General features: G+C 38.0%; 1 protein-coding gene across 1 annotated transcript in view; it reads left to right on the plus strand.

Annotated features, from left to right (window-relative positions):
• Positions 1 to 4357: 4357 nt before the first annotated feature.
• Positions 4358 to 26458, plus strand: part of wnt6b (wingless-type MMTV integration site family, member 6b) — a 77896-nt gene continuing 55795 nt past the window's right edge. Inside the window, exon 1 of the mRNA XM_030125385.1 lies at positions 4358 to 4765. Within this exon, the coding sequence (XP_029981245.1) occupies positions 4686 to 4765 (80 nt within the window). The 5' untranslated portion in view covers positions 4358 to 4685. The remainder of the gene's footprint in view (positions 4766 to 26458) is intronic.

Genomic DNA, 26458 nt, shown 5'->3' on the forward strand with positions numbered 1-26458 from the left:
CGTTTAAATAGCAATACCATAATGTTGAAATAACAGCCTATTCTCATACTTTTTTTTTTTTTTTTAAATAAAAGTAAAAAGTAGTAAACATTTGAACCCATGAAGAGCCAGTGTTACTTTTGTGGCCGTTTCCAAATGAAGTTTTCTCTGTACTGAACATTTCTTAAATGATTTATCACCATTTATTAAAATGTTATCTCACTGATTTGGCATTTTTCAGTGTAAATCGTGTATTTTCCTATATATAATTTCCTATATTTAATTTAGATGTTCAAGAAAACTCAGAGTAAATTCAATGGTTATTATATCAAAACAGAGAAAACTAAAGAAAAAGTGACTTTTCCAGCAAAATCTCTCATTAACTGATCATAAACCCAGTGTGTCCATCCACTGTCATTGATCCAACTCCATGGGTTTTGCTGGTGAATCAACATTGTAGAAGATGACGGTGTTTCCACAGTAACTATGGAGCCTCTGAACGTCCAAATGGGTCATATCTGATGACCATGAAAAGATGAAGAACTGTATTTTACATCAATTATTTCCATGTATTGATAGGATTAGTGGATCAGCAGGTATTAAACATTGTATGTTGGTAGCTGGTTTTGGTACCAGTGTTTGTTTGGGTCTTTAAGGGTTAACCGAACATGTTAAGAACTCATTTGTTGAATAAAATCCCATCTTACCTGTCTCTTTTGAAAGCTTGAAGGTGTCTCTCTGGTTTTCAAAAGCAACATTTGCTCTTATTTGTCTTGCAGAGCTTGAAAACTTTTAGCCCTTTTTATTTTTCCAACGAGAAACTGGGAGAAATCGCTATTATTTATTGAACAAAGCAATCGAGAGCCGAATGTGTCATCTTGTGCCACAACGGACAGATCAGCAAGCAGATATTAAATCACACTTTCACTTTGTAAACACACTATTTATGTGGACCAACTGTCTTTTTTTTTTTTTTATTTTGTTTTTTTTTTTTTTTTTTACTGGTGAATCAATGTTGTAGAAGATGACGTTGTTTCCACGGTGACTACAGAGCCTCTGAATGTCCAAATGGGTCATATATGATGACCATGAAAAGATGAAGAACTGTATTTTACACCAATTATTGACATGGATTGATAGAATTAATGGATTAACAGGTATTAAACAGTTACATCTAAGGGTGTGTATCGGCAAGAATTTGGCGATACGATACAAATCACAATACTAGGACCACGATACGATATATCGCAATATATCCCGATACTCTTAACAAGGCAATATTTTTTTGTTTTGTTTCTTCTTCTAAGAGATTATTTTCTGGAAAAATTGAAATATACCAAAAATATGTACAAATACTAAACACATTTGTATTTGATCAGAACAGGATTTAATACTATATCACAAAACTTTCCTCTTTAAAAACAAAAACATTTTTACAGATAAATACAAATAAAATTACGAGTAAAAAACACACACACAAATAAATAAATAAAATTATGTTTAACAGACATTCCACTTTCAGATCCTGCTCAAATGTTCCTATTCTATTAGTTGTGAATAGAATGCATAGTGTACAGACCCTAAATAATCCAACATCATAACATTATTTTTCTGCGATCCCAACAAAAGAATGAACATCTGCCTTTTTCAGACAGTAAAAAGTGCTTATAGGATGATTGAAATGATCATTATTTAATAAAAAAGTGTTGTCAGTTTAAAAAAACTACATGCATGACCTGCAAATATCACAATACTACTTTTTTTGTACTAACAACAGAGCAAAACACGCATGTGAATATAGAAATAAAAGCGTGCAATTTCCCAAAAAATAATAAAAAACAAAAACATGAACCTCCACCATGTCTCCATTTGAATAAATATTGATACAGTATCATGAAATAAAATATCACGATATATTGCGATATTTTCTTACACTCCTAGTTACATCAGTAGATGGTTTTGGTCTGATGGTGGATGTTTGGCTCTTTATGGGTTAAACATGTAAATATCACTAAAATCCAATGTTAAATCTACATGTTTAACCCTCCGGTATCCGTGTGTGCCTTTTGGGCACACTTTGCACTTTGTTTTAAAAAACTTCATATTATTTTTCACAATTTAAATAAGGTTAGAATTCAAAAGTTGTTCATTTTTGCACGATCTTTAAAATTCCGGCCACCAACTAAAATGTGCACATTGTAAACAAAAGAAAATGACCAGACTAGCATCTGTCTGCCAAGTGTGCCTAAAATGCACTTTTTCTTCCATTTGATCTGTATGATTAGAGCTGACCTCGATTTACAAAAATAAAATCAAATTAGAGCAGAAAAATAAATCAGTGTATAATATTCAATAGTTTAATTTATAGGTGTGCATTTTACGCACACTTGGTGACAGATGCTAGTATTTTTGTACATTTGACCAAGCGCCAAAAATAATCATGCAAATTAACCAATGTTGGAGTTAATCATTGACATATGCCAGGATGAAAAAATCAAATATGTGATCATGTTGCAACTCTACAAAAATACAAAAACAAACACAAAAAGCCCAATAAACACTGACATACACATATTAAGTCCAAATTAACACTAACACCACAACCCTGCTGAACCCCTGCACTGAAAAAGAACGCATTTACAACATGCCCAATACCCACAATGCAATGTGTTGATAAAAGGGTGTGGTCATGACAAAAACTTGGTGATTTAAATCCGTTCGACTTAAACTTTTTCGTACTTTCAACTACGTCTGCAAATTAGTAGAATGCACTGAACATTTTATAGTAATGAAATAAAACTGAAATCATTTAAGTACATTGTAATTAAAGCATTTTAGTAAATACAAAGTCCAGGCTTACAGTGCACTTTTTATGTAGTACATTGAAAAAAGGTATTTTTTTGTGTTTTTTGCATCCAAAAAAATGGTTTGTTTACATTACAAACATGGCATTTAAAGGGTTAAGATATGTGACAATTATTGAGTATTTGGTATTTTTATTTACAGCTCAAGTTGATGAAATAGAAAAAAGTGTAAAAGAATAAAAAATAAACTGTATGAAATTTTTTTTTTGACATTATTCCACAAGTGTGCCAAAAATGCACACTTGGTGCTTAGTAAGGGCCTTGCTGGATGGGATACTGGAGAGTTAAAATGTTAAATCTACATGTTACAGTTTGATGTTTTTTTTTTGTTTTTACAGTATTGTTCTGGTAACCACAGCTGCCAGTTTTGTTTTGTTTTGTTTTTTTCTGTAAAAATATCAGTATATTTTTTGTCCAGTGCAGGTCAGGTTCAGGGCTGTGGTTTTGGTTTGTGCATTATTTACTAATAATAGAGAACAGCAGGAATATAGACCCTTATGGAACACAGAGGGGGAGACTGCATTGTGTTACTCTTGTGATTGATTGCATCACTGCAGTGGAACTTAGTCTGGTGTCAGGGCTTTTATGGCGGACTCCAGTACAGTGGGGTTACATTTCAATGGATATGCCCTTGGCCACATAGGTGAGAATAGCGCACAGCCCCTCTAAACACACGCATGCGCAACACAAATGATTATTCTGCAGGCATTTTGTTAAACGTTGGTGGCACTTGAGAACAAAGTCTGATGTGCCAGATGGAGCAGGGGGTTAAATCTGATAAATAATGCCACCGTTGGACATTCCTGATTGGACAAAGGAAAATATGAGCGGATAAAAAAAAAAAAAAAAACTCCTGGTGTTTTATCCGCAGACTTTTGGCTCAGACCTCCTAAAGGCGCTTCCACACCTGGGATGACATCAGTTCATCGCTGTGATTTCCACCTCACCGTAAACACACCGTGCGCCAGGACTGGGTGCGCGTTCCCGTGTTTGTTTACCTCCGTCTGTCGCTCGCACTCGGATCCTCCTAAAAAACTAATTGCAGCTTCTTTCTCTCTCCTTCTCTTGAATGACAGCGAGGATTTCACTTCGCCCCGAGCGACGTCACACACCAAGGTGGAAGAAAAAGAAGACGAGCGCATTTTTCCTCCCTTCATCATCCAAAGAAAACACATCTTCTTCTTCTTCTTCAGACTGTGCCTCGGATCTACCTGCAGCCAGTGCGCACGAAAACACTCCGGCGAGTTCGTGCGTCCGTGCGTCATTTGAGCGCGTAAACGAGGAGCGACAACATCCAACAGCTGCAAACACCAAAACTTCTGACTTTTTTTTTTTTTTTTTTTTTTTTAATTTGCGTCGTGATAGAGCTCCTCTGCGTCATATCAATCCATAGTTTTAAGTTTCAACATTGAGGCTCCAAGTGGTTGCACCGGCGGTTTCAGCTTTGCGCATTTTTCGGAGTCGGACTCTGAGCCTGGACTGGATCCTCCTCAGTGCGCCCCAATGCGTGTAATGTGCTGCGACAGATAGAGCAGAAGGACAATGAAGAGGTTAACCACACCTTGGAGAGCGGACATCTCTTCAGTAGCCTCTTGACCAACTTTGTTGCGCATTAAAGATGCGCCCGACAGAAGAGCTGGATGATGAACTTTTTGCGTTCTTCATGACAGACACTTTCCAATAAGCTTTTATTTTATTTTATTATTTTTTTTTTATCCAGGCGCACAGTCAGAAAACAAGAACCTCATATGTATTTCAGAAATAATCCAACTGTGTGTCGGCTGGGGACGTCATCTTAAACTTAGTCTGGGGATTTTCCTTCAGGATTTGTCCGTTTTCACCATGACGGTTCGGCTCTCGCGGATCCAGCTGGCCCTGTTCTTTATCTTGCTCTGTCCGGTCAACATCATCGGACTGTGGTGGTGAGTCCTGTTTGTGTGTTTACCACGTGTTTAGGATTTTACTGTCATCTTGGGACTCGACTGATCTCATTTCATCTTAGTTTTATTTGGTTTCTGCGCACAGGGGCGGAATCAATGTGGGATTTTTTTTGGGTAATTCCAATAACGCACAGGAATTGCGCACCGGCTTTTCACTTAAATACTCCCAGTGATATTATTTATGTTATTACTGAGCTGCTTTTGGAATCTGAAGTGTGTCCCAAATACTAATATCATCTTTATAACTGTGTCCAAGTGCTGCGTAATGAGAACGGGGTTTTAATAATAGTACAGTGCACGGATTTGATATTTCTCATGCAAAAAATGGAAGATTAGGTAATACAAGCCACTGATTTTATACTTTTTAGTGCATTTTGATGGGATACAATCTGTAGAAATAACGGGAGGGTGGACGTTTGTGATAATATGTGACATAGTTTCTTTTTTAGTGCTGACTTTCATTGTGTTTCTGTATAGTTTTAGTGTGGATGTTCGGCTGTGATTTCCATTTTGTGTAACTTCTGCTGCTGCTCCTGTCTTGGCCAGGACACTCTGGAAAAAGATTTTTAATCTCAATGAGTTTTTTTTTTGTCCTGGTTAACCTCCTCAGACCCAGGAAATGTCAGCAAAGTATAAGCTTTTTTTTTTTTTTTTTTTTTTTTTTTTTTTTTTTTTTTTATGAAATAAGTGCCTATGTTGGAAACATCATGATGCAACAGCTTTTTCAGATTCAGTTTTTAAAATTTTTATGGAATGTCCTTTGTGGTGGACAGATTTCTTTTCTTAATTTAAATTTTTTTTTTTTTATAAAGTTGTGAAACTCTTGTCCAGAAATGTGGACAGAAAACTCGTAGCTGGGTCTTAGGAGGTTAAATAAAGTTTATAATAATAATAATAGTAATAGTAATTTCAAAAAAAAAAATTAAAAAAAAAGAGTGAAATGAAGGAGAATTGGTGTAAGAGACTGAGAACGAGGTGGAAGTGGATGGTGTGTGTCTGTCTGCTGTACGTGTGTGTGTTTTCACGTGGGGTGGGGTGGAGTGGGGGGATGGGGGTGGGGTGGGGGGGTTAGAGTCAGGAATGTCAGGTGGCCCTCTAGGCGCAGTGGATATGTCATCATAAAACAATCCATATTGGCTCAACTCTGCGAGGTGTGTGACAGTTGGACAGACAGACAGACAACCCCTGCAGATCTGCTGATAACATACTTTCTACCCATGTGAGGCTCTGTCTGTCTGTCTGTCTGTCTTATGTCTGTGTGTCTGTCTTATGTGTGTCTGTTTGGTCGTATGCAGTGTTTAACCAGATAACAGCCAGTGTTTCTGAATTCTTCTCTTTCACACACACTTCTGAATGTGAAGCTTTGTGATCCCCCCCCCCCCTTTTTTTTTCTCTCTCTCTCTCTTTCTTTCTGTCTCTCTCTCTCTCAGCGAATCCTCCCACTGTTCATTCACAGCCCAGTCAAGGTCATTGTGGGTTGGAGTGTCACGGAGGCTGTGCGAGTCGACTGCATGCCCCATGTGTAACTGACATTTTTAAAAGATGTTCAGTCGCTCTGTAGACGTTTGCCGAGTTCTACTCCCTGCCGAAAACTGCTCCCCCTTCCCAAATCAGCCACGGAGAGGACATTGTGCATCAAATTCACTCTGTCACAACTTTTTCTCATTTCTGACCGTAGGGTAGGAAATTAATTGTGAATTATTCAACCTCTTAACACCATCACAGCTGTGTAGCAATTAAGTAATGAATAATACTGTAAGATATTGCAGTTGTGTTTTTTTTTTAATCTAGTTAATATTAAAGAATGTGCAAACTGTAAGGCAGGGCTCTCAAACTCATGTTCTTTCAGGTTCCACATTCAGTCCGATTTGATCTGCAGTGGGCCGGACCAGTAAAATGATAACAGAATAATCTATAAATAATGGCAACTCCAAATTTTTATCTGTGTTTTAGTGCAAAAACTCACATTAAATTATGAAAATACTTACTTTTATAAACTGTTCAAACAAAGAAGATGTGAATAATCTGAAAAAACTGAAATTTCTTCAGAAAAATACGTACAATTTTAACAATATTGTGCCTCAACTTATCATTTCTCCATGTGCGTTATGGATCAGATCTACAAAGACACTAAACACTGAGGAACAGAAGGAAAAGAGTTCAAATTGTGCTGAATTTTTGTCCAGGTTATTCACATTTTATTGTTAAAGGATAGTTTGTAAATGTAAGGATTTTCATGATTTAATGTTATTTTTTTTGCGCTAAAACAAAGACAAATATTTGAAGTTGTCATTATTTATAAACATAATGTAATATAATTTTTTTCACATCAAACCAAGAAGAAAATCTGGGGTCATTCCTTTTTGTCGGTTCTTCTGCTGTTATTATTTGACTGTAGATCATATTGGTCTGTATGTGGAACCTGAACTAAAATGAGTTCCACAGCCTTGACTGTGGAATTTTTACACTTTGCAAATTCATCCCAGGGGCCGGATTGGAACCTTTGGGGGGCCGCATTTGGCCCCTGGGCCACATGTTTGACACCCCTGCTGTAAGGTATATAAAACTTTCTAAAGTTAAATCTTAGATACACAATACACAAAATATATAACAATATAAATAGATACTGATGAAAACTACGTCATCCATGGCTGGGGATGCAGTTTTCGGCACAGAGCAGAATTCGGCAGCAGATATTGCCGAAAACTGCACCCCCCATTATGCTAAGCTTGCGAAGCTACAGGAGTGAAATAACTTTAGCAGCTCACATTTGGAGCTATTCTGGTGTGACAGGGTGGATTTGGTGCACTTTGTCCTATTTATGGCTGATTTAGGAAGGGGGAGCAGTTTTCGGCAGGGAGTAGAATTCGGAGCAACATGGGGAAACTTCACATCTTTACGCTTTTTCGAAAACAGACCCATGTGAGCAGTATTTGGCGAATTTATTGAACCCAAATGGGGAAAAATGCCTGGAATATGAAGGTTCAGGTGTAGGACAGATGCACGCTTTACATGTGAAAGTAATGTCTTGCAGTCAGTCTTGCTCTGGTTTATACATTTTGCTGTCATTTGCTGTTAAATCCGATAGAAACTGCTTTAATATGACACCCATCCAACTCATCGCTGTATGATTCTGACAATAGAAATGCAGTTTAATCTCAAAAGAACCACAGAAACTCGTCCTCCTTGTTTGCTGTCGTATAATCACCGCTGACGTCTGAGGAGTCTTTTGTCAGTCCCCCCCCCATCCTGACAAAAACTAAAGAGATTTCATCAGATTTCTTGAGAATTAAGCTTAAGTGAAAGACAAATTTGTCACATTAGTGGGGATAAAGGGTCAAAACAACAACAACAACAAAAGTTGCGCTGTGTGTGTTTGCCAGAAGGGTGGTGGAGCTGTGATCTGACCCAGCTGTGGAAGAAAAAGGTCAAAGGTCAGTGTTTCGGTGATTAATTACACCACCTTAAAACATTTATTTTATCAGGGAGTAATCTGGTACAATCCTTCCTTGTGTCTGGGGCAGTTAGAGTCATACACCAAACTGTAAATCTAAAAAGAATGTTTTGTTGTTGCTTGTTTGAGAAGAGTTTTCTACATTTGTTTATTTCGAATATAACATGAAAACCAAATGACAAAAACATTTGATTTAGTGATTTATTCCGAGCATGCAATGAAATTTAACATATATGAACAAGCAAAACATGCTTGACACCAGCAAATGTCACTTTTACTTAACAACTATTTAAGGATCTGACACGAAAAAACCACATAAGCAGCACTAATCCAACCCCAACCATCTTCGACTGTAACTTAAGTATAATTACAGTGTGTTTAAACGTTAACGCTGCACTTATCAGCATCTTATACCATCTGTGGATCCAATTACTAAAGGCCTTTACATCAGTTTGATCTGGAAACACGGTCACAGACCTGGTACATGAATAAAATAAGCAAGAAAATAGGGAAAATGTATCAAATAAACAAGAAAATTAGGGAAAATTAATAAAACAAGCAACAAAATGACCAAAAAACAAGTAATATTAACAAAATAAACAATAACATGAACAAAAGTGAATAACATAAGCAATACTAGAATGTGAAAAATGTAATGTAAAAAAAAAACAAAAAAACTTTTACTTACTGGGTCTCAGGAGGATATACAGTATTATATTTTAATGTGTGGTAGGATCGTTTTAAATTATTATATGGTATATTTTATATTGTACTGCAATGTTATCGAAGAGCCCAACCGAGGATTGGCGTTGAGAATTAACACTAGTTATAAACTCTATATGCATCACATCAGCTGCAAACTTGGAACTACGTTTGACTGCATTGGCCCTGTCAAATAAATAAATAAATAAAGGTACATATATTTAAGTTTTTTACAATATCACTGATGTTTCCCTGGTAATCCTCTTCTCATAAACCGGTGTTCAGGACACCTGTTACACACAAACGTACTTCCTGATTGGATTTTAAAGTTCGGCCCCTCATGTCCATGAATTGCGACCACCCTTTTTTTCTTCTCAACTAAATCTGAAGGAAAACCGTGAAAACTTAAATATAGTTGTCTTTGTTTATTGGACGTACACTGGGACACACAGCAGTGACACTTCGATACGGCCGCAGCCACTGTTGACAAGTAAACCAGAAGAAGTGATACACAAAATCATTTCAAACCGTCTTCAGGTCATGTGTGAAAAACCCTGATTGAATCCATTTTGCATGAAAACACAGAGTATCTTAAAGGGTTCATATTTGTCTAAACCCACTTTTCTTAGTCTGTGGTTCATTTATTTGTGTATTTGAACACTAATAGTTCATACAGTTTGAATTTGAACCCTCCAGCTGCTGCAAAACTATCTTTAGATTCATTTGGGCAAAAATCCAGTGGATTTCTACAACCTGTTTGAATTCCTGCTTCATTTGTAATGTTTTATAACTAGTTACATCATGACATTTGCACATATAAGGTCTATCTACAGAGTGACAGAACAACTTCAAAGTGTCAGTCACACCGTGGCATGCAGCCTCTGTGACACTACAACTGTAAATGTATAAAGAACGTTTCATTGTGGCTTATTTGAGATGAGTTTTCTCCACTTTCTACAACAGAGCAGAGGTTTTCTTACAAAATGAAGTCCATTGTGTTTATTTGTCAGGGCTCCTGCTGGTTCTGAAAAAGTCTTAAAACTCTTGAATTTGCAAATCTGTATTGAACACATTAAAAGGGTCTCTAAAATGTATTAAATTTGATATGGTAGGTCTTCAGTTATGTTGTCATTAACTTATTTTCTGTGTTGTGTTTTAATGTGTTTGTTAAATGTCCAAACTGCAAAGAAACTAACGTTAGTCGACTCAGTTCCACCCGTTCCAACCTGACAATTTACACTGAAATTAGAACAGAATTATTGCTAACTTTGCAGCCCTCGGTGAGTAATGACTGGGAACGGTAGGAATCAAGGCGTTGGAGTAAATCAGTACATTTTCCTAAATTCTGGGAGTCACAAATTTTTTGCCAGTATGGTTGTGAAATGGGCATTAAATTCTGTTCTAACTAGTTTTAACCCATAAAGACCCAGTGCTTCTTTTGTGTCAATTCCCCAATGAATTTTTCTCTGTATTTAACCTTTCTTTAAGTAGTTTATAACTATTTATTATAATATTATTCTCTGTATTTAGTGTTTTTTCTAGTTAAAATCATGTATTTCAATATATTTAATTCACTGATCATGTAGACGTTGATAAAAGCTCAAATTCAAGTTGAAGGTTTTTCTGTTGAAAACAGAGAAAACTAAAGAAAAAGTAACTTTTTTAAGCAAAATATATCAATAACAAAATAATAAAAAGTGTGTCCATCCACTGTCATTGATCCAACTCCATGGGTTTTACTGGTGAATCAGTGTTGTAGAAGATGACGGTGTTTCCACAGTAACTACGGAGCCTCTGAACATCCAATGATGAAGATAAAAAACTGTATTTTACATCAGTTATTGACATGTATTGATAGGATTAGTGGATCAACAGGTATTAAACAGTTTGGATCAGTAGACGGTCTTGGTCACCGGTGGATGTTTAGGTTTTTAAGGGTTAAAAAGCTCTTAAAAACTCTTAGATTGAACCTGTAGGAGCTCCGTCGTAGACTAGACTGTGTTGTGGAGGATTGAGTGCATCAACACTAGCAGAGCAGCTACTTCCTTTCCATCCTCACTGACATACGTTGTCATCTTCTTTCACTCCCTCACTTGTTCTGGGGCTCACACATGTCCACACACAGTGGTCGACTGTGGTCCAGGCCGGGGTTGAAGCCACACCTGTGGGTTGTTCCCCCCCGTCTGCCAGGACAATGATGCTCTGTGTTGAAAGCGGCTGGACATACCATCTTCCATCTCCCTCTTGTCTTTCCCCTTCGCTCCTCTGCGGCGTCTTTATCTCCGTCTGTCTTTAGCCGTACTTGTCTCTTGTCTTTTCAAGGAGAATACCTATCGTATAGATACGTTGTCGCTGAAGGAAGAAAGAGAGAAGGAGAGCCCCCAGTGACAGACGCAGAGTGAAAGAGATGAATGCTGGGAGATATGTGTCCTTTCAGAGCCTCGGCTGATTAGAGCGCTCTAATCATTTGGTCTGAGAGCACAGAGCGCAGAGGGGTGAGGAATGCCTTTGCTCTCCTATACTGGTTTTGACTGCAGCGCTTAGCAGGGCCAACTCTGCTGTGTGTGTGTGTGTGTGTGGGATGGGGGGTTTATATGTGGGGGGGTGGCCTGGTTTGGCCTGAAGCCCACTTGGAGCGTGCCACAGTCCCACAGGTGCACACAAACTGTATCCGTGTGTGCGTTTAACCTCCGTCCTGCGTGTTTATGCGTACGTCAGTCCATATACCAGCACATCTCAGATCCTGTTTAATCTGTTTAGCGTGTACTCGGAGATGCACACGCACACAGACCCACACACACACACACACACACACACAAACATGTTTAATTCTGTTCTCTACCTGATGCCAAACCCACATCGTCATTTAATCTTTATCTGTACCCATCTCCCTGGTCCTGATTAGACATCGAGCTTTTCAGACCAGGAGTAAAGTGGACAAGATAAGATCTGTTACAATGAAACTCTCTTCTGGTGATGATGGCAGAGCTGTGTGTGTGTGTGTGTGTGTGTGTGTGTGTGTGTGTGTGTGTGTGTGTGTGTGCATGCTCATGCGTTTGTGGGCATTCATTTGGTTCCAGGAGAAATGTACAGAAGTTGCCAGACAGTTAGAAATGTAAACTTCTGCAGTGATGTGCATGTTTTTAGCCTTAAATGAAAAAATGAAATAAGGTTCGCACAAACCTATGAGCTCCCTGAATACATTTTTAGGAGCTCATAGGTTGTGCGGACCTTATTTCATTCTTTTTTATCTACTTTTTTTGGGATCCTACACAGCTTTCGTTTACTGGATGTGTGTGTCGATCGCCTCTTTTTATGTTTTTTTAAGGGTGTGTATTGGCAAGAATCTGGCGATACAATACAAATCACAATACTAGGATCCCAATATTTCATGATACTATTAAAAAGGCAATTTTTTGTTTGTTTTTTAATTGATTATTTCCTTGAAGAATTGAATTACACCAGAAATCTGCACAAATACTAAACACATTTTTATTTGATCAAAACAGGATCCAATGTTATATCACAAAATGTTCCTGTGTTCAAACTGAAATTCTGTTTTACAGACATTCCAGTTTCAGATCCTGTTCAAATGTTCATATTCTATTAATTCAGAACTAACATCAGAACATTGTTTTTGTGCGATCCCAACAAAGAACTAACATTAATTAATAAAAGAGTGTTAAATAATAAAAAAAAAACAAAAAAACAAAAATGAACCTCCACAATATCTGCATTTGAATAAATACCTAAAAATATCAATACAGTACTTTTTAGTATTGATACAGTATTGTGAAATGAAATATCGCGATATATTGCAGAACCGATATTTTCTTCCACCCTTAATGTTTTCAGCCTTACATGTAGTTTTTACCGTGCAGGAAACACACCAAAACAGTTTTCTGCTGTTGTATAAAGGTTCGGCTTCATAGTTTTTTGCATCATTAGGTGAAAAGTTAATAATATCCTTTGAGTGTATTTCAACTGAATTAGTGTGAGAGGACATGACACCTCTGCATCTACTCTGTACCTGTGAAATCTACCATCTAATGCCCAGATTTTCTCCAAATCCCAGGTGTTTTCAGACAGATAGGAGGGTTAAATGTGTGATGAAAAGTTGTAATTACGAACCACCAACAAAAGTCAGATCTGGATGTGACGCTAGCAGGAAAATATCTGTATATTTAGTCTTTTGATTTGGACTGAGAGGAGAAAGCTGCAACTGTATATTCACATTCTGGCATTTTTTCCTCTTTCTGCAGCTTTCATATCTGCAGACGTTGCAGTGGATAATGGGTAATATTGGGCTTCTAAACTAGAGATTAGAATTACAGTTGTATCAGACAAACATTGGCCTTTTTTGACTGAAATCTGGTGAATAACATTCATTATCCAGTGGCAGTGGCCAGTATTTATCTGTTATGTTGCACTGGTTAATTTGTTCAGTTTTCTTTGAAAGATGTCTGAGAGGTAGTGATGTTCCATACCACAGATTTCCTTTCCGATCTGATACAGAGTAAAATTCAGGATGGTATTAGTGATACCGATCCGATACCAATACTTTGTACAAATACATTCAAAGTCTGGAAAAAAAAGTGTGTATTTCAAATCATAACTTCATCAAGAATACAAGACATGAGAGTAATTATTATTTAATAATAAAATAAGAACTATTATAAACATGAAAACTTGCGCATTAATCATCTTCGTGGCTGTTTATGGAGCTTTTATTTGAGTAATTGCCGCAAACAACGGTCAGTTTGTATAGAGTGTAAAGATTGGACTGTGTTTCAATGGTGAGTCCAGATTACCCATCATGCCTAGTGCCTACAGTACAAGCCTGTGGGGGCAGTGTTATGATCTGGGGTTGGTTTGGTCTAAGTTTAGTCATGTTATGTGTCCAAAATTGAGGGAAAAAATAAATGTTGTGATGTAGGATAAACTTATCAAAATGATCCCACAGTGAATGTATGTTAAAAGGTTCATATTTGTCTAAACCCACTTTTATTAGTCTGTGGTTCATTTATTTGTGTATTTGGACCCTAATAGTTCATACAGTTGGAATTTAAACCCTTCAGGTGCTGCTAAACTATGCTTATGCTTACCCCAGAATATTTGCTTACTGTTAGAATTTCCCATTTTCGCTCTTATAATAGTAACAGAACCCGACTCAGGACATGACACTACCCACTTTATTTCAAAAGACTTAACACTATAGTCATCACTGTGTGTGTGTATGCATGCCACTTTTTTACGTGACTTTTGTATACTTATATTGTCTTTTTATTTGACTGTTTTATCCATATATTTTTATTTGTGACTATATAATTGGTGTTTATTTTACTTGAGCACCTTATAGAATGTAAAACCAAATTTCATCACACTGTACAATGGTATTTTGCACTGACAATAAAGCTTATTCTATTCTATTCTATTCTATTCTATTCTATTCTATTCTATTCTATGAAGTAAGATGGACACAAATATGAAGAAAGGAACTCGGAAAAAGGTTCAATCTCATTGTTTTGTTGAATAAAAACAGAATAACACAATTTCCCTGCATATACCAGGTCAGTTTGTTTTATTAAAAGTACTGTATGTGGTTAAATTAAAGTAGAAACTTTTCCATTGACCCTCAAATTGTGCAACTATAACTTGTGCATAAAAATTTACCTAATGGAAAAATGACAATTCCGTCAAAACTCGTTCGATTAAAAATTTTTGCAGTGGCAAGAGGTGGCGCAATTGGTATATCACGCAAAACTGCAATGGAAAGACTTTTTTGTGCAACAAGAGTCACATGAATTAAACAGATGTTGATGAACATTACAACAAGAGAAGAAGAGTTTTAAAAGAAACAAGTCGTGGTATGTGCGGGACACACCAGGAAACCCAATCATTTTTTAATTTAGTACGAGACAGAGGGATAATATATAATAATAATGAATGTATCTGTAAATCAATAGTATATTTACATTCGTCACCATGTTTATGGAAGGACTTCTCGTGTCATCTCGTGATAATAAATAAACAAATCATCGCATTTGTGATTTAATGAAAAAACAGACATTACGCACTTACGTGTTTTTTTCGACATTTAGCAAATATCAGTAAAGTTTTGCGCAGATGTCCGTTGGAAAAGCGACTTGTGACAATGTTTTTGCTACAGCTGATGATTTGAGAATTATGTAGTTTTTATAACAACTGTAACTGTCTGAGAGACAGTGTGGTCATTAGAGAGTAGAGTGTTCTGTTAACAGTATTAAGTGTTCAATTCATGATTTTATCTTTGTTTAAAAATTATTTCCAGTTTGTACTTTAAAAATGAGGTATTGCCTCATGTACCTTTTTAAAAAAAATATCCATTTTATGTAAGAGTTTGTTACGTAAAGGTCATAAAAGGGTCATGACAAGAGGATTCTGGGAAGAGCGCGCGAAGAGATGCAGACCAGTTCACGGAACTCTGCATTCAGTTTACGGCGCTAACGTCACAGTGTTTTCTGGATTATTACGTTGGAGTTTGTTGGAGATCGAGAGAAAATAAATCTTCATAAAAACATCAGTATGAAACATGGGCGTTTATTAAACCAATGCAGCTACAATAACAATAAAAAACAAAACATTTGGGACAACATACAGTCAAATTCAGCACAGTGTAGCAATTGTTTAGTTTAGTAATTGTTTTTGGGTTTTTTTTACCTTTTTGCACATCTACCCCAACAACATTTTCTTTTTTTTATGGGGTGATTGACTTGTTGCCGACAGGTTTAAAAAGGCAGACAGGTCTTAACTGTTCACGCATCGAGGCCGTGATGTGAAAAAATCAGGCATCCATCCTTCAGATGTGTCTGTGGCTTCATCACTTCTCATTTCCAAGCGTGTGCTTCTATCTCCACATCTCATTCGGTCTCCTCCTGATTCAACCCCGGATACCCCGCCATCTTTTTTCCATCTTTAGTCACCCTCTGCCCAGGCAGTCTCTCCTTCGCCCCCTTCTTTTTTCTTTTTCACTCTCAGACTAACGCTTGTCGTGACTGTCTTCATCTCCAGCATACTTGAGGGATTAAGGAGGGATGAAATTCACTCATTCGTGGGCGGAGAGAGAAAAAAAGAAGGGCCCCGTACAGTACGTTACTTTATCTTTGGTGTCGTGAGATCCTAAATGAAACCTGAGGTCGCTCTGAGCACCAGTGTTTAATCTGTTTTGGACCCAGAGAACACTGAATAAGGACATCTTTTTCTGATATCTGCATTTGAAGCCTGTTCTTTTACTGTAATTTGCGGGAACATTTGCACCAAACCTTTAAAATCTTACATTATTCAACTAAATATGGAACTATTGTGACGTTTTTTCTTTTAGTTAAAGGGCTCATATTTATCTAAACCCACTTTTCTTAGTCTGTGGTTCATTTCTTTGTGTATTTGGACTCTAATAGTTCAAAAAGTTTGAATTTGAACCCTCCAGCTGCTGCAAAACTATCTTTATATTCATTTGAGCAAAAATCCAGTGGATTTCAACAACCTGTTTTAATTCTTGCTTAATTTGTTATGTTTAAAACTAGTTCCGTCACAATATTGGCACATATAAGGACTTTCGACGAGCATTTCTCCAGTTCGACATAATTGTTTGTTGTCATCAGCAGTTGTAGTCCATTCTGAAAATATGTCCGAACTTGGAGCCCATTACCTCAAATGTTCAGTTGTTGGTTGAACAGGACAGAGCAGCACAGCCAACAACCTGGAGGGGGCGGGGCCTGAAGTGGCTCATGTGCATTTAAAGGGCCAGCGCTCCAAACCACCTTTCTGGTGTCATTCCTCAGAAATTGGGTTGAAGATGGACCTGTGGAGTTGAATGAATGAAGAATTCAGACCCAAACAGAGCATTTACAGTTTATGTCAAATGAATGGTAATTACAACTGCCAATCATGTCTTAAGCCCTCCCACTTGTCTGAAAATGCCTGTGACTGCAGAAAGGGAAGGAATAGGTGCAGAAGTCTAGTTTCCCAACATGATGAAAGGGAATTCAGATTTTATTTTGTCCAGTGATGCTAAAAAACTATCCAGTCCTGCAGATTGTGTGTGATGTGATTATGATGTGTTTTTTTGTTTGTTTTGTTTTTTTATCAGTAGTGCATGTTGTCTTTACAGAAAAGGATTAGGGCCACTGGAACAAAACAAATTTAATTAAGGTCCAGTATATGTTTTTTATTAATATTCTGAGAAAAAAGTCAGAATTCTAAGATTAAAGTCAGAATTCTGAGAAAAAAGTCAAAATTCATGATATTTTTCTCAGAATTCTGACTTTAATCTCAGAACAATGATAAAAAAAAAAAAAATTGTCAGAATTCTGAGAAAAAAGTCAAAATTCATGATATTTTTCTCAGGATTCTGACTTTAATCTCAGAACAATAATAAAAAAAATATTTAAAACAGTCAGAATTCTGAGAAAAAAGTCAAAATTCCAAGATTGAATGTTGGAAAACGAAGAATTCCATTTAAAAAAGCAAAATATCACTCCTTTAAGGAAATAAAACAACTACTGTACTTTCTGGTCTATAAACCGCTACTTTTTTCCACACACTGTGAACCCACGGCTCTAAAATGATGCGGCTAATTTATGTTTTCTGGGCTAATGATCGATCCGGCTGTCGAAGAAGGAAATAGAGCTGCTGCACGTAAGCTTGGCATCAATGAAGCGATGGTGAGACGTCGGAGACAGGGTGAACGCGGCTCATAGTCTGGAAAGTACGGTAAACTGAACTAGAATTGAGGTATAAATTACAAAATAATTCCAAAAACCTGTGAAAATCATGGACTGATGAATGTTTAACCATTACCTGGAACCTGGAACACTCCTTTTTGAATGTGTAAATGAAGTCATACTTTGTTTTCATATATATATATATATATATATATATATATATATATATATATATTGGGTTTTTTTTTGTTTTTTTGTTTTTTGTTTGTTTTGTTTTCCTATAATCTGTTTCATTTATAAGGACTAAGTAGGATTACTTTGTTTTGTTGCATATTTGAAATAAACTAAACCAAATTAAATTAAACTTAACATGAAACCTTCTCTGCATGAGTCAACGTGACCTGGGAAATGTTTGAAAATGAAGAACTCCGTTTAAAAAAGCCAAATATCACTGCTTGAAACGACTGTCATGTCTTGATATTCCATAGAGGCGCTGCAGGAGCTCGTGGCAGGTTATTGCACTGTTGCTTTGATCAGTATCATTTGGATATTTTTGATGCGTTATCGTCATTTGCGTCTCAGCGTACGACATCGTCTCTGTTTAAGGATTTTATCATTGCAAAGAACTGTTCATGCAAGACAGTGTTTCCTTAAAACCCAGATAAAATCACTGAAACAGGATGACGGGTGGGGAACAACGCTACTTTGAATGAAGATCTGATGAATATCTGATGGTACAGTTCCTTCATGTAAATGGCATATTTTTGCCTGTGTGCTTGTTTTTAATGGTGTATAATGAAGGGACAGTATTCCTACAGTGTGTCTGTAATTATGCATTTTCATAATCAGAATCTAACTTTTTCGAGATGGACAAATAATGTCATGGGTTTGTGTTTTTACCACATGTTATAGCTGTTGGAGCTGAAATTAGATTAAAATGGCAGATTTTTTTTATTTTTTATTTTTTTGACAATACACAGCTACCTTTTACAGCTCTGTCCTTTCAGATTAAATGCGATTAAATATAAAGATAGACGACCCGATGTTTGATGTCATTAGATAAATGTAAAACAGTTTTCTAAATGTCGCTGATTCTGTCAAATGAATGGTAATTACAACTGCTAATCATGTCTTAAGCCCTCCCACTTGTCTGAAAATGCCTGTGATTGCACAAAGGGATGGAATAGGTATAGAAGTCTAGTTTCCCAATATGATGAAAGGGAATTCAGGTTTTATTTTGTCCAGTGATGCTAAAAAACTATCCAGTCCTGCAGATTTAACTACCTCTGTCGACCACTTGGTGTTTTTTTTGTTTGTTTGTTTTGTTTTTTTTATCAGTAGTGCATGTTGTCTTTACAGAAAAGGATTAGGGCCACTGGAAAAAAACAAATTTAATTAAGGTCCAATATATGTCTTTTATTAATATTCTGAGAAAAAAGTCAGAATTCTAAGATTAAAATCAGAATTCTGAGAAAAAAGTCAAAATTCATGATATTTTTTCTCAGGATTCTGACTTTAATCTCAGAAAAATGATTAAAAAAAATTTAAAACAGTCAGAATTCTGAGAAAAAAAGGCAGAATTCTGAGAAAAAAGTCAAAATTCTGACTATTTTTCTCAGAATTCTGACTTTAATCTCAGAACAATAATAAAAAAAGCAATATTAAAAACAGTCAGAATTCTGAGAAAAAAGTCCAAATTCATGATATTTTTCTCAGAATTCTGACTTTAATCTCAGAACAATGATAAAAAAAAAATTAAAACAGTCAGAATTCTGAGAAAAAGTCCGAATTCTGAGAAAAAATTCAAAATTCTGACTATTTTTCCTCAGAATTCTGACTTTAATCTCAGAACAATAATAAAAAAAAAATATTTAGAGCAGTCAGAATTCTGAAAAAAAAAGTCAAAATTCCAAGATTAAAGTCAGAATTCAGATTTTTTTCCCCTCAGAATAATAATAAAGAAAATATATTGGATCTTAATTTTTTTTATTTTTCCCCAATGGCCCTAATCCTCTTCCATACGTCTTACTGTGTGTGGTGCTTATCTGATTGTCTGTAAAGTAGTGTTTTATATCAATTTCAATAGAAATCGCTTTTCCATTGACTCTCAAATTGCGCAAATATAACTTACGCATAAAAATGTACCTAATGGAAAAACGACAATTTCGCCAAAAGTCTCATTTTTTGATTAAAAGTTTTTGCGCCGGCAAGAGGTGGTTTTTCAGGCGTAGCGCAAATGGTATATCACGCAAAACTGCAACGGAAAGACTTTTTTTTCACAACTAGAGTCAGGTGAATTAAAAAAACAGATGTTGACGGACGTAACAAGCGAAGAAGAAGAAGAAACTTGTCGCGGTATCTGTGGACACACCAGGAAACCCAATCATTTTTTAATTTAGTAGGAGATAGAGGGATAATATATAATAATAATGAAAATATCTGTAACTCAACACCATATTTACGTTCGTCGTCATGTTTATGGAATGACTTCTCGTGTCATTTCGCGATAATAAATAAACAAATCCTCGTATTTGTGATTTAATGGAAAAACCGACATTACGCACTTCTGTTTTGTCGACATTTTGTAAATATCGGTAACATTTTGCGCAGATGTCCGATGGAAAAGCGACTACTGACTATAGTGATGTTTTCAGTGATAAACGTGTATACATGAAACTGCATTTCCAATCACCTTCACACATGCCACCTCTTCTTTTTCATCCTGTTAAGACACATGACCATATTCTGTCCATAATCACCCATTCCTGCGGTGGATGGGATGTACACTTTTATGCACCTCTCTCCAAACAAGGGCAAGAATGCTGCACACTTACCATCATCCCATTATCTAATTATGACCCCATTTTAGGGTATTTTTGCCAGCAGTGTGCTTTTCCACCTCAGATCACTCCTCTGTCGAGTTCACGCACCATTCACATTCTCCTCACATCATGAACTGTTTCGAAACTGTTCCTGAAGACGCTTCAAAGGAGCTTAGCAGAACAGCCTTCAGACGAAATTAAGAGATGATCTTGATGTACCTGCAAACTCAAATTTTCAGCCTTGAATGCATCGTATACAGCAGAGGTGTCAAAGTCATTTTAGTTCAGGGGCCAGATTCAGCTAAATTTGATCTGCAGTGGGCCGAACCAGTAAAATAATAACATAGTAATATATAAATAATGTCAACTCCAAACTTTTCCCTCTGTTTTAGAGCGAAAACAGTCAAATTGCGTTATGAGAAGGTTTACATCTGCAAACTATCCTTTCAGACAATGTGAATAATATGAGCAAACTGAAAAAATAAGTGTAATTTTAACAATATTCTGCCTCAGTTTATCATTTACACTTGTACATTATAACTTACAGATCACAGTGGATCTACAAACACACAGAACATTGAGTAACAGATGGAATATTTTTACCTCTGCCAGGAGGTACTGTGATCACTTTGCTTTGTGTGTTTGTTTGTTTGTTTGCAACTTTACAGGAAAACTATTCCAGCCATCTTTACCACATTGTCCCCACAGATAGGCCTAGGCCCTGGGACCAACCCATTAAATTTTGCTCCCAGTAGGCCAAAGTTCAAGGTCACAGCAAGGTCACAACATCTACAATTTTCCTATCTGTCATTATTGAGCAATTTTCCAAAATTCATCAAAAATTCCAAACGACTCCAATTAGCCTCCAGTTTGATCCACCTGTAGCTTAGAACAATATCTTGTATCTGGAACTAAATTGTCCACATCTACTTTGGAATGTGGACTCTGTGGACATTTACATTTAACACTGAAAATCCCATTTACCACACATTTAAAATTAGAACTCAACAAATATTGATGTGAATTGAATCTAATTGGACAGACACATGACTGGTACCAAGCTTCAACTTTTTCTGCTGTATGGAACAACCTGGAAACTGTTGAATTTAAACAGAAATAGTCGATCCACACATGCACACTGTTAGGAAAAGTGTAACGTGCAATAATCTTATTACAGTTGTACAGGGTGGGGAAGCAAAATGTACAATGAACATTTAGTTGTTTTTTCTCAGCAGACACTACGTCAGTTGTTTTGAAACCAAACATATACTGATGTCATAATCATACCTAACACTATTATCCATACCTTTTCAGAAACTTTTGCCCATATGAGTAATCAGGAAAGCAAACGTCAAAGAGTGTGTGATTTGCTGAATGCACTCGTCACACCAAAGGAGATTTCCAAAATAGTTGGAGTGTCCATAAAGACTGTTTATAATGGAAAGAAGAGAATGACTATGAGCAAAACTATTACCAGAAAGTCTGGAAGATACTATTAAAGAAGTTGTCACCCCAATATTTGAGGAACACTTGCGCAAGTTTCAGGAAGCGTGTGAAGGCAGTTATTGAGAAAGAAGGAGGACACATAGAATAAAAACATTTTCTATTATGTCAATTTTCTTGTGGCAAATAAATTCTCATGACTTTCAATAAACTAATTGGTCATACACTGTCTTTCAATCCCTGCCTCAAAATATTGTACATTTTGCTTCCCCACCCTGTAGACCTTTAGCTAGACTTAAAAAGCACGTTTTCACAGTATGAAAGAGTCTGAAAAGTAAAATTGTGAAGATAAAGTGTTTAACTGTCATAGCTGAATAAACAGTCACCATTGCTGCAGTTTGCATATTAGGACCAAGCCAAATGCCTCGTCATCTAATTAGTGACGCGCATGAATGGATGAATGAGAATCCCACTGTCCTGCGTTCTCTGAACACTTGTTAAAATTGTACTTACTTCTCTTCAGACATTTCAGGTTGTTCATATTTGTTCAGGTTATTCCCAGTTTTTGTGAGATTATATTTTGTTTAGTGTGAATACATGAAAATATTCACATTTACAAAAAGAACAATTAGGAGTTATCATTATTTCTATGTTATTATGATAGTATTTGACTGGTCCTGCCCACTGGAGATTGAATTGGTCTGAATGTGGAACCTGAACTAAAAGGATTGTTACTATCTTAGTGTAATTTTTGCATTTCACAAATTCATCCCGTGGGCCGGACTGGACCCTTTGGTGGGCCGGATTTGGCCCACGGGCCGCACGTTTGACACCTGTGGGTTAGAGACTGAGAACGTTATCATTGGACCTTCACACTGACTGTAAAGGGCAGTCGTCAAAATAGTGAAAAGAAAATGAGGAAAACACTGTATAAAGATGTAATTCTTGTTTTCTCAGATGTTCCTGTTAAAAGTCTGCGTGGGCGGAGTCAGTTCTAACAACAGGATTTAAATCTGATCAGACCTAAAGCAAGAGCGGAGTCAGGTGGGGTCTAAATAACACAGCTGTTGAGTTCTGGGAGAGTTCAGGTGGACTGAAGTAGGCACTGGTTTGGTCTGGTCTGGTCTGGTCTGGTCTGGTCTGGTCTGGTTTGGTTTGGTTTGGTCTGATTTGGTTTGGTCTGATTTGGTTTGGTTTGGTTTGGTCTGGTTTGGTTTGGTCTGGTTTGGTTTGGTCTGATTTGGTTAGGTTTGGTTTGGTCTGGTTTGGTCTGGTCTGGTTTGGTTTGGTTTGGTCTGCTTTGGTTTGGTCTGCTTTAGTTTGGTCTGGTTTGGTTTGGTTTGGTCTGATCTGGTTTGGTTTGGTCCAGTTTGGTTTGGTCTGGTCTGGTCTGGTCTGTTCTGGTCTGGTCTGGTCTGGTCTGGTCTGGTTTGGTTTGATTTGGTCTGGTTTGGTCTGGTTTGGTTTGATCTGGTTTGGTTTGATTTGGTCTGGTCTGGTTTGGTCTGGTTTGGTTTGGTCTGGTTTGGTTTGATTTGGTCTGGTCTGGTTTGGTCTGGTTTGGTCTGGTTTGGTTTGGTTTGGTTTGGTCTCGTTTGGTTTGATCTGGTCTGGTTTGATCTGGTCTGGTTTGGCTTGGTTTGGTTTGGTCTGGTTTGGTTTGGTGTGGTTTGGTCTGGTTTAGTTTGGTTTGGTCTGGTCTGGTCTGGTCTGGTTTGGTCTGGTCTGGTTTAGTTTGGTCTGGTCTGGTTTGGTTTGGTGTGGTTTGGTTTGGTCTGGTTTAGTTTGGTCTGGTCTGGTTTAGTTTGGTTTGGTCTGGTCTGGTCTGGTTTGGTCTGGTCTGGTTTAGTTTGGTCTGGTTTGGTCTGGTCTGGTTTAGTTTGGTTTGGTCTGGTCTGGTCTGGTTTGGTTTGGTGTGGTTTGGTTTGGTCTGGTCTGGTTTAGTTTGGTTTGGTCTGGTCTGGTTTGGTTTGGTCTGGTCTGGTTTAGTTTGGTTTGGTCTGGTCTGGTCTGGTTTGGTTTGGTGTGGTTTGGTCTGGTTTAGTTTGGTTTGGTCTGGTCTGGTTTGGTCTGGTCTGGTTTAGTTTGGTTTAGTCTGGTTTGGTCTGGTTTGGTCTGGTTTGGTTTGGTCTGGTCTGGTTTGGTCTGGTTTGGTTTGGTCTGGTCTGGTTTGGTCTGGTCTGGTTTGGTCTGGTTTGGTTTGGTCTGGTTTGGTCTGGTTTGGTTTGGTCTGGTCTGGTTTGGTCTGGTCTGGTTTGGTCTGGTTTGGTTTGGTCTGGTTTGGTCTGGTTTGGTCTGGTCTGGTTTGGTTTCGTCTGATTTGGTTAGGTTTGGTTTGGTCTGGTCTGGTTAGGTTTGGTTTGGTCTGCTTTGGTTTGGTCTGCTTTAGTTTGGTCTGGTTTGGTTTGGTTTGGTCTGATCTGGTTTGGTTTGGTCCAGTTTGGTTTGGTCTGGTCTGGTCTGTTCTGGTCTGGTCTGGTCTGGTCTGGTTTGGTTTGATTTGGTCTGGTCTGGTTTGGTCTGGTTTGGTTTGATCTGGTTTGGTTTGATTTGGTCTGGTCTGGTTTGGTCTGGTTTGGTTTGATTTGGTCTGGTCTGGTTTGGTCTGGTTTGGTCTGGTTTGGTTTGGTTTGGTTTGGTCTCGTTTGGTTTGATCTGGTCTGGTTTGATCTGGTCTGGTTTGGCTTGGTTTGGTCTGGTTTGGTTTGGTGTGGTTTGGTCTGGTTTAGTTTGGTTTGGTCTGGTCTGGTCTGGTCTGGTTTGGTCTGGTCTGGTTTAGTTTGGTCTGGTCTGGTTTGGTTTGGTGTGGTTTGGTTTGGTCTGGTTTAGTTTGGTCTGGTCTGGTTTAGTTTGGTTTGGTCTGGTCTGGTCTGGTTTGGTCTGGTTTGGTCTGGTCTGGTTTAGTTTGGTCTGGTTTGGTCTGGTCTGGTTTAGTTTGGTTTGGTCTGGTCTGGTCTGGTTTGGTTTGGTGTGGTTTGGTTTGGTCTGGTTTAGTTTGGTTTGGTCTGGTCTGGTTTGGTTTGGTTTGGTCTGGTCTGGTCTGGTTTAGTTTGGTTTGGTCTGGTCTGGTTTGGTTTGGTGTGGTTTGGTTTGGTCTGGTTTAGTTTGGTTTGGTCTGGTCTGGTTTGGTCTGGTCTGGTTTAGTTTGGTTTAGTCTGGTTTGGTCTGGTTTGGTCTGGTTTGGTTTGGTCTGGTCTGGTTTGGTCTGGTTTGGTTTGGTCTGGTCTGGTTTGGTCTGGTCTGGTTTGGTCTGGTTTGGTTTGGTCTGGTTTGGTCTGGTTTGGTTTGATCTGGTCTGGTTTGATCTGGTCTGGTTTGGCTTGGTTTGGTCTGGTTTGGTGTGGTTTGGTTTGGTCTGGTTTAGTTTGGTTTGGTCTGGTTTGGTCTGGTCTGGTTTAGTTTGGTCTGGTCTGGTCTGGTTTGGTTTGGTTTGGTGTGGTTTGGTTTGGTCTGGTTTAGTTTGGTCTGGTCTGGTCTGGTCTGGTTTAGTTTGGTTTGGTCTGGTTTGGTCTGGTCTGGTTTAGTTTGGTTTGGTCTGGTCTGGTTTGGTCTGGTCTGGTTTAGTTTGGTTTGGTCTGGTTTGGTTTGGTTTGGTGTGGTTTGGTTTGGTCTGGTTTAGTTTGGTTTGGTCTGGTCTGGTTTGGTCTGGTCTGGTTTAGTTTGGTTTGGTCTGGTCTGGTTTGGTCTGGTCTGGTTTGGTCTGGTTTGGTCTGGTCTGGTTTAGTTTGGTTTGGTCTGGTCTGGTTTGGTTTGGTCTGGTTTGGTCTGGTCTGGTTTGGTCTGGTCTGGTTTGGTCTGGTTTGGTTTGGTCTGGTCTGGTTTGGTTTGGTCTGGTTTGGTTTGATCTGGTCTGGTTTGATCTGGTCTGGTTTGGCTTGGTTTGGTCTGGTTTGGTTTGGTGTGGTTTGGTTTGGTCTGGTTTAGTTTGGTTTGGTCTGGTCTGGTTTGGTCTGGTCTGGTTTAGTTTGGTCTGGTCTGGTCTGGTCTGGTCTGGTTTGGTTTGGTGTGGTTTGGTCTGGTTTAGTTTGGTCTGGTCTGGTCTGGTTTAGTTTGGTTTGGTCTGGTCTGGTCTGGTTTGGTCTGGTTTGGTTTGGTGTGGTTTGGTGTGGTTTAGTTTGGTTTGGTCTGGTCTGGTCTGGTTTGGTCTGGTTTAGTTTGGTTTGGTGTGGTCTGGTCTGGTTTGGTTTGGTTTGGTTTGGTCTGGTCTGGTTTGGTCTGGTTTGGTCTGGTCTGGTTTGGTCTGGTTTGGTTTGGTCTGGTCTGGTTTGGTCTGGTCTGGTTTGATCTGGTCTGGTTTGATCTGGTCTGGTTTGGCTTGGTTTGGTCTGGTTTGGTTTGGTGTGGTTTGGTTTGGTTTGGTTTGGTCTGGTTTGGTTTGGTCTGGTCTGGTTTGGTCTGGTCTGGTTTAGTTTGGTCTGGTTTGGTTTGGTGTGGTTTGGTTTGGTCTGGTTTAGTTTGGTCTGCTCTGGTCTGGTTTAGTTTGGTTTGGTCTGGTCTGGTCTGGTTTGGTCTGGTTTGGTTTGGTCTGGTCTGGTTTAGTTTGGTCTGGTCT

Source organism: Sphaeramia orbicularis, chromosome 21 (assembly GCF_902148855.1).
Source record: "Sphaeramia orbicularis chromosome 21, fSphaOr1.1, whole genome shotgun sequence".
NCBI lineage: Eukaryota > Metazoa > Chordata > Actinopteri > Kurtiformes > Apogonidae > Sphaeramia > Sphaeramia orbicularis.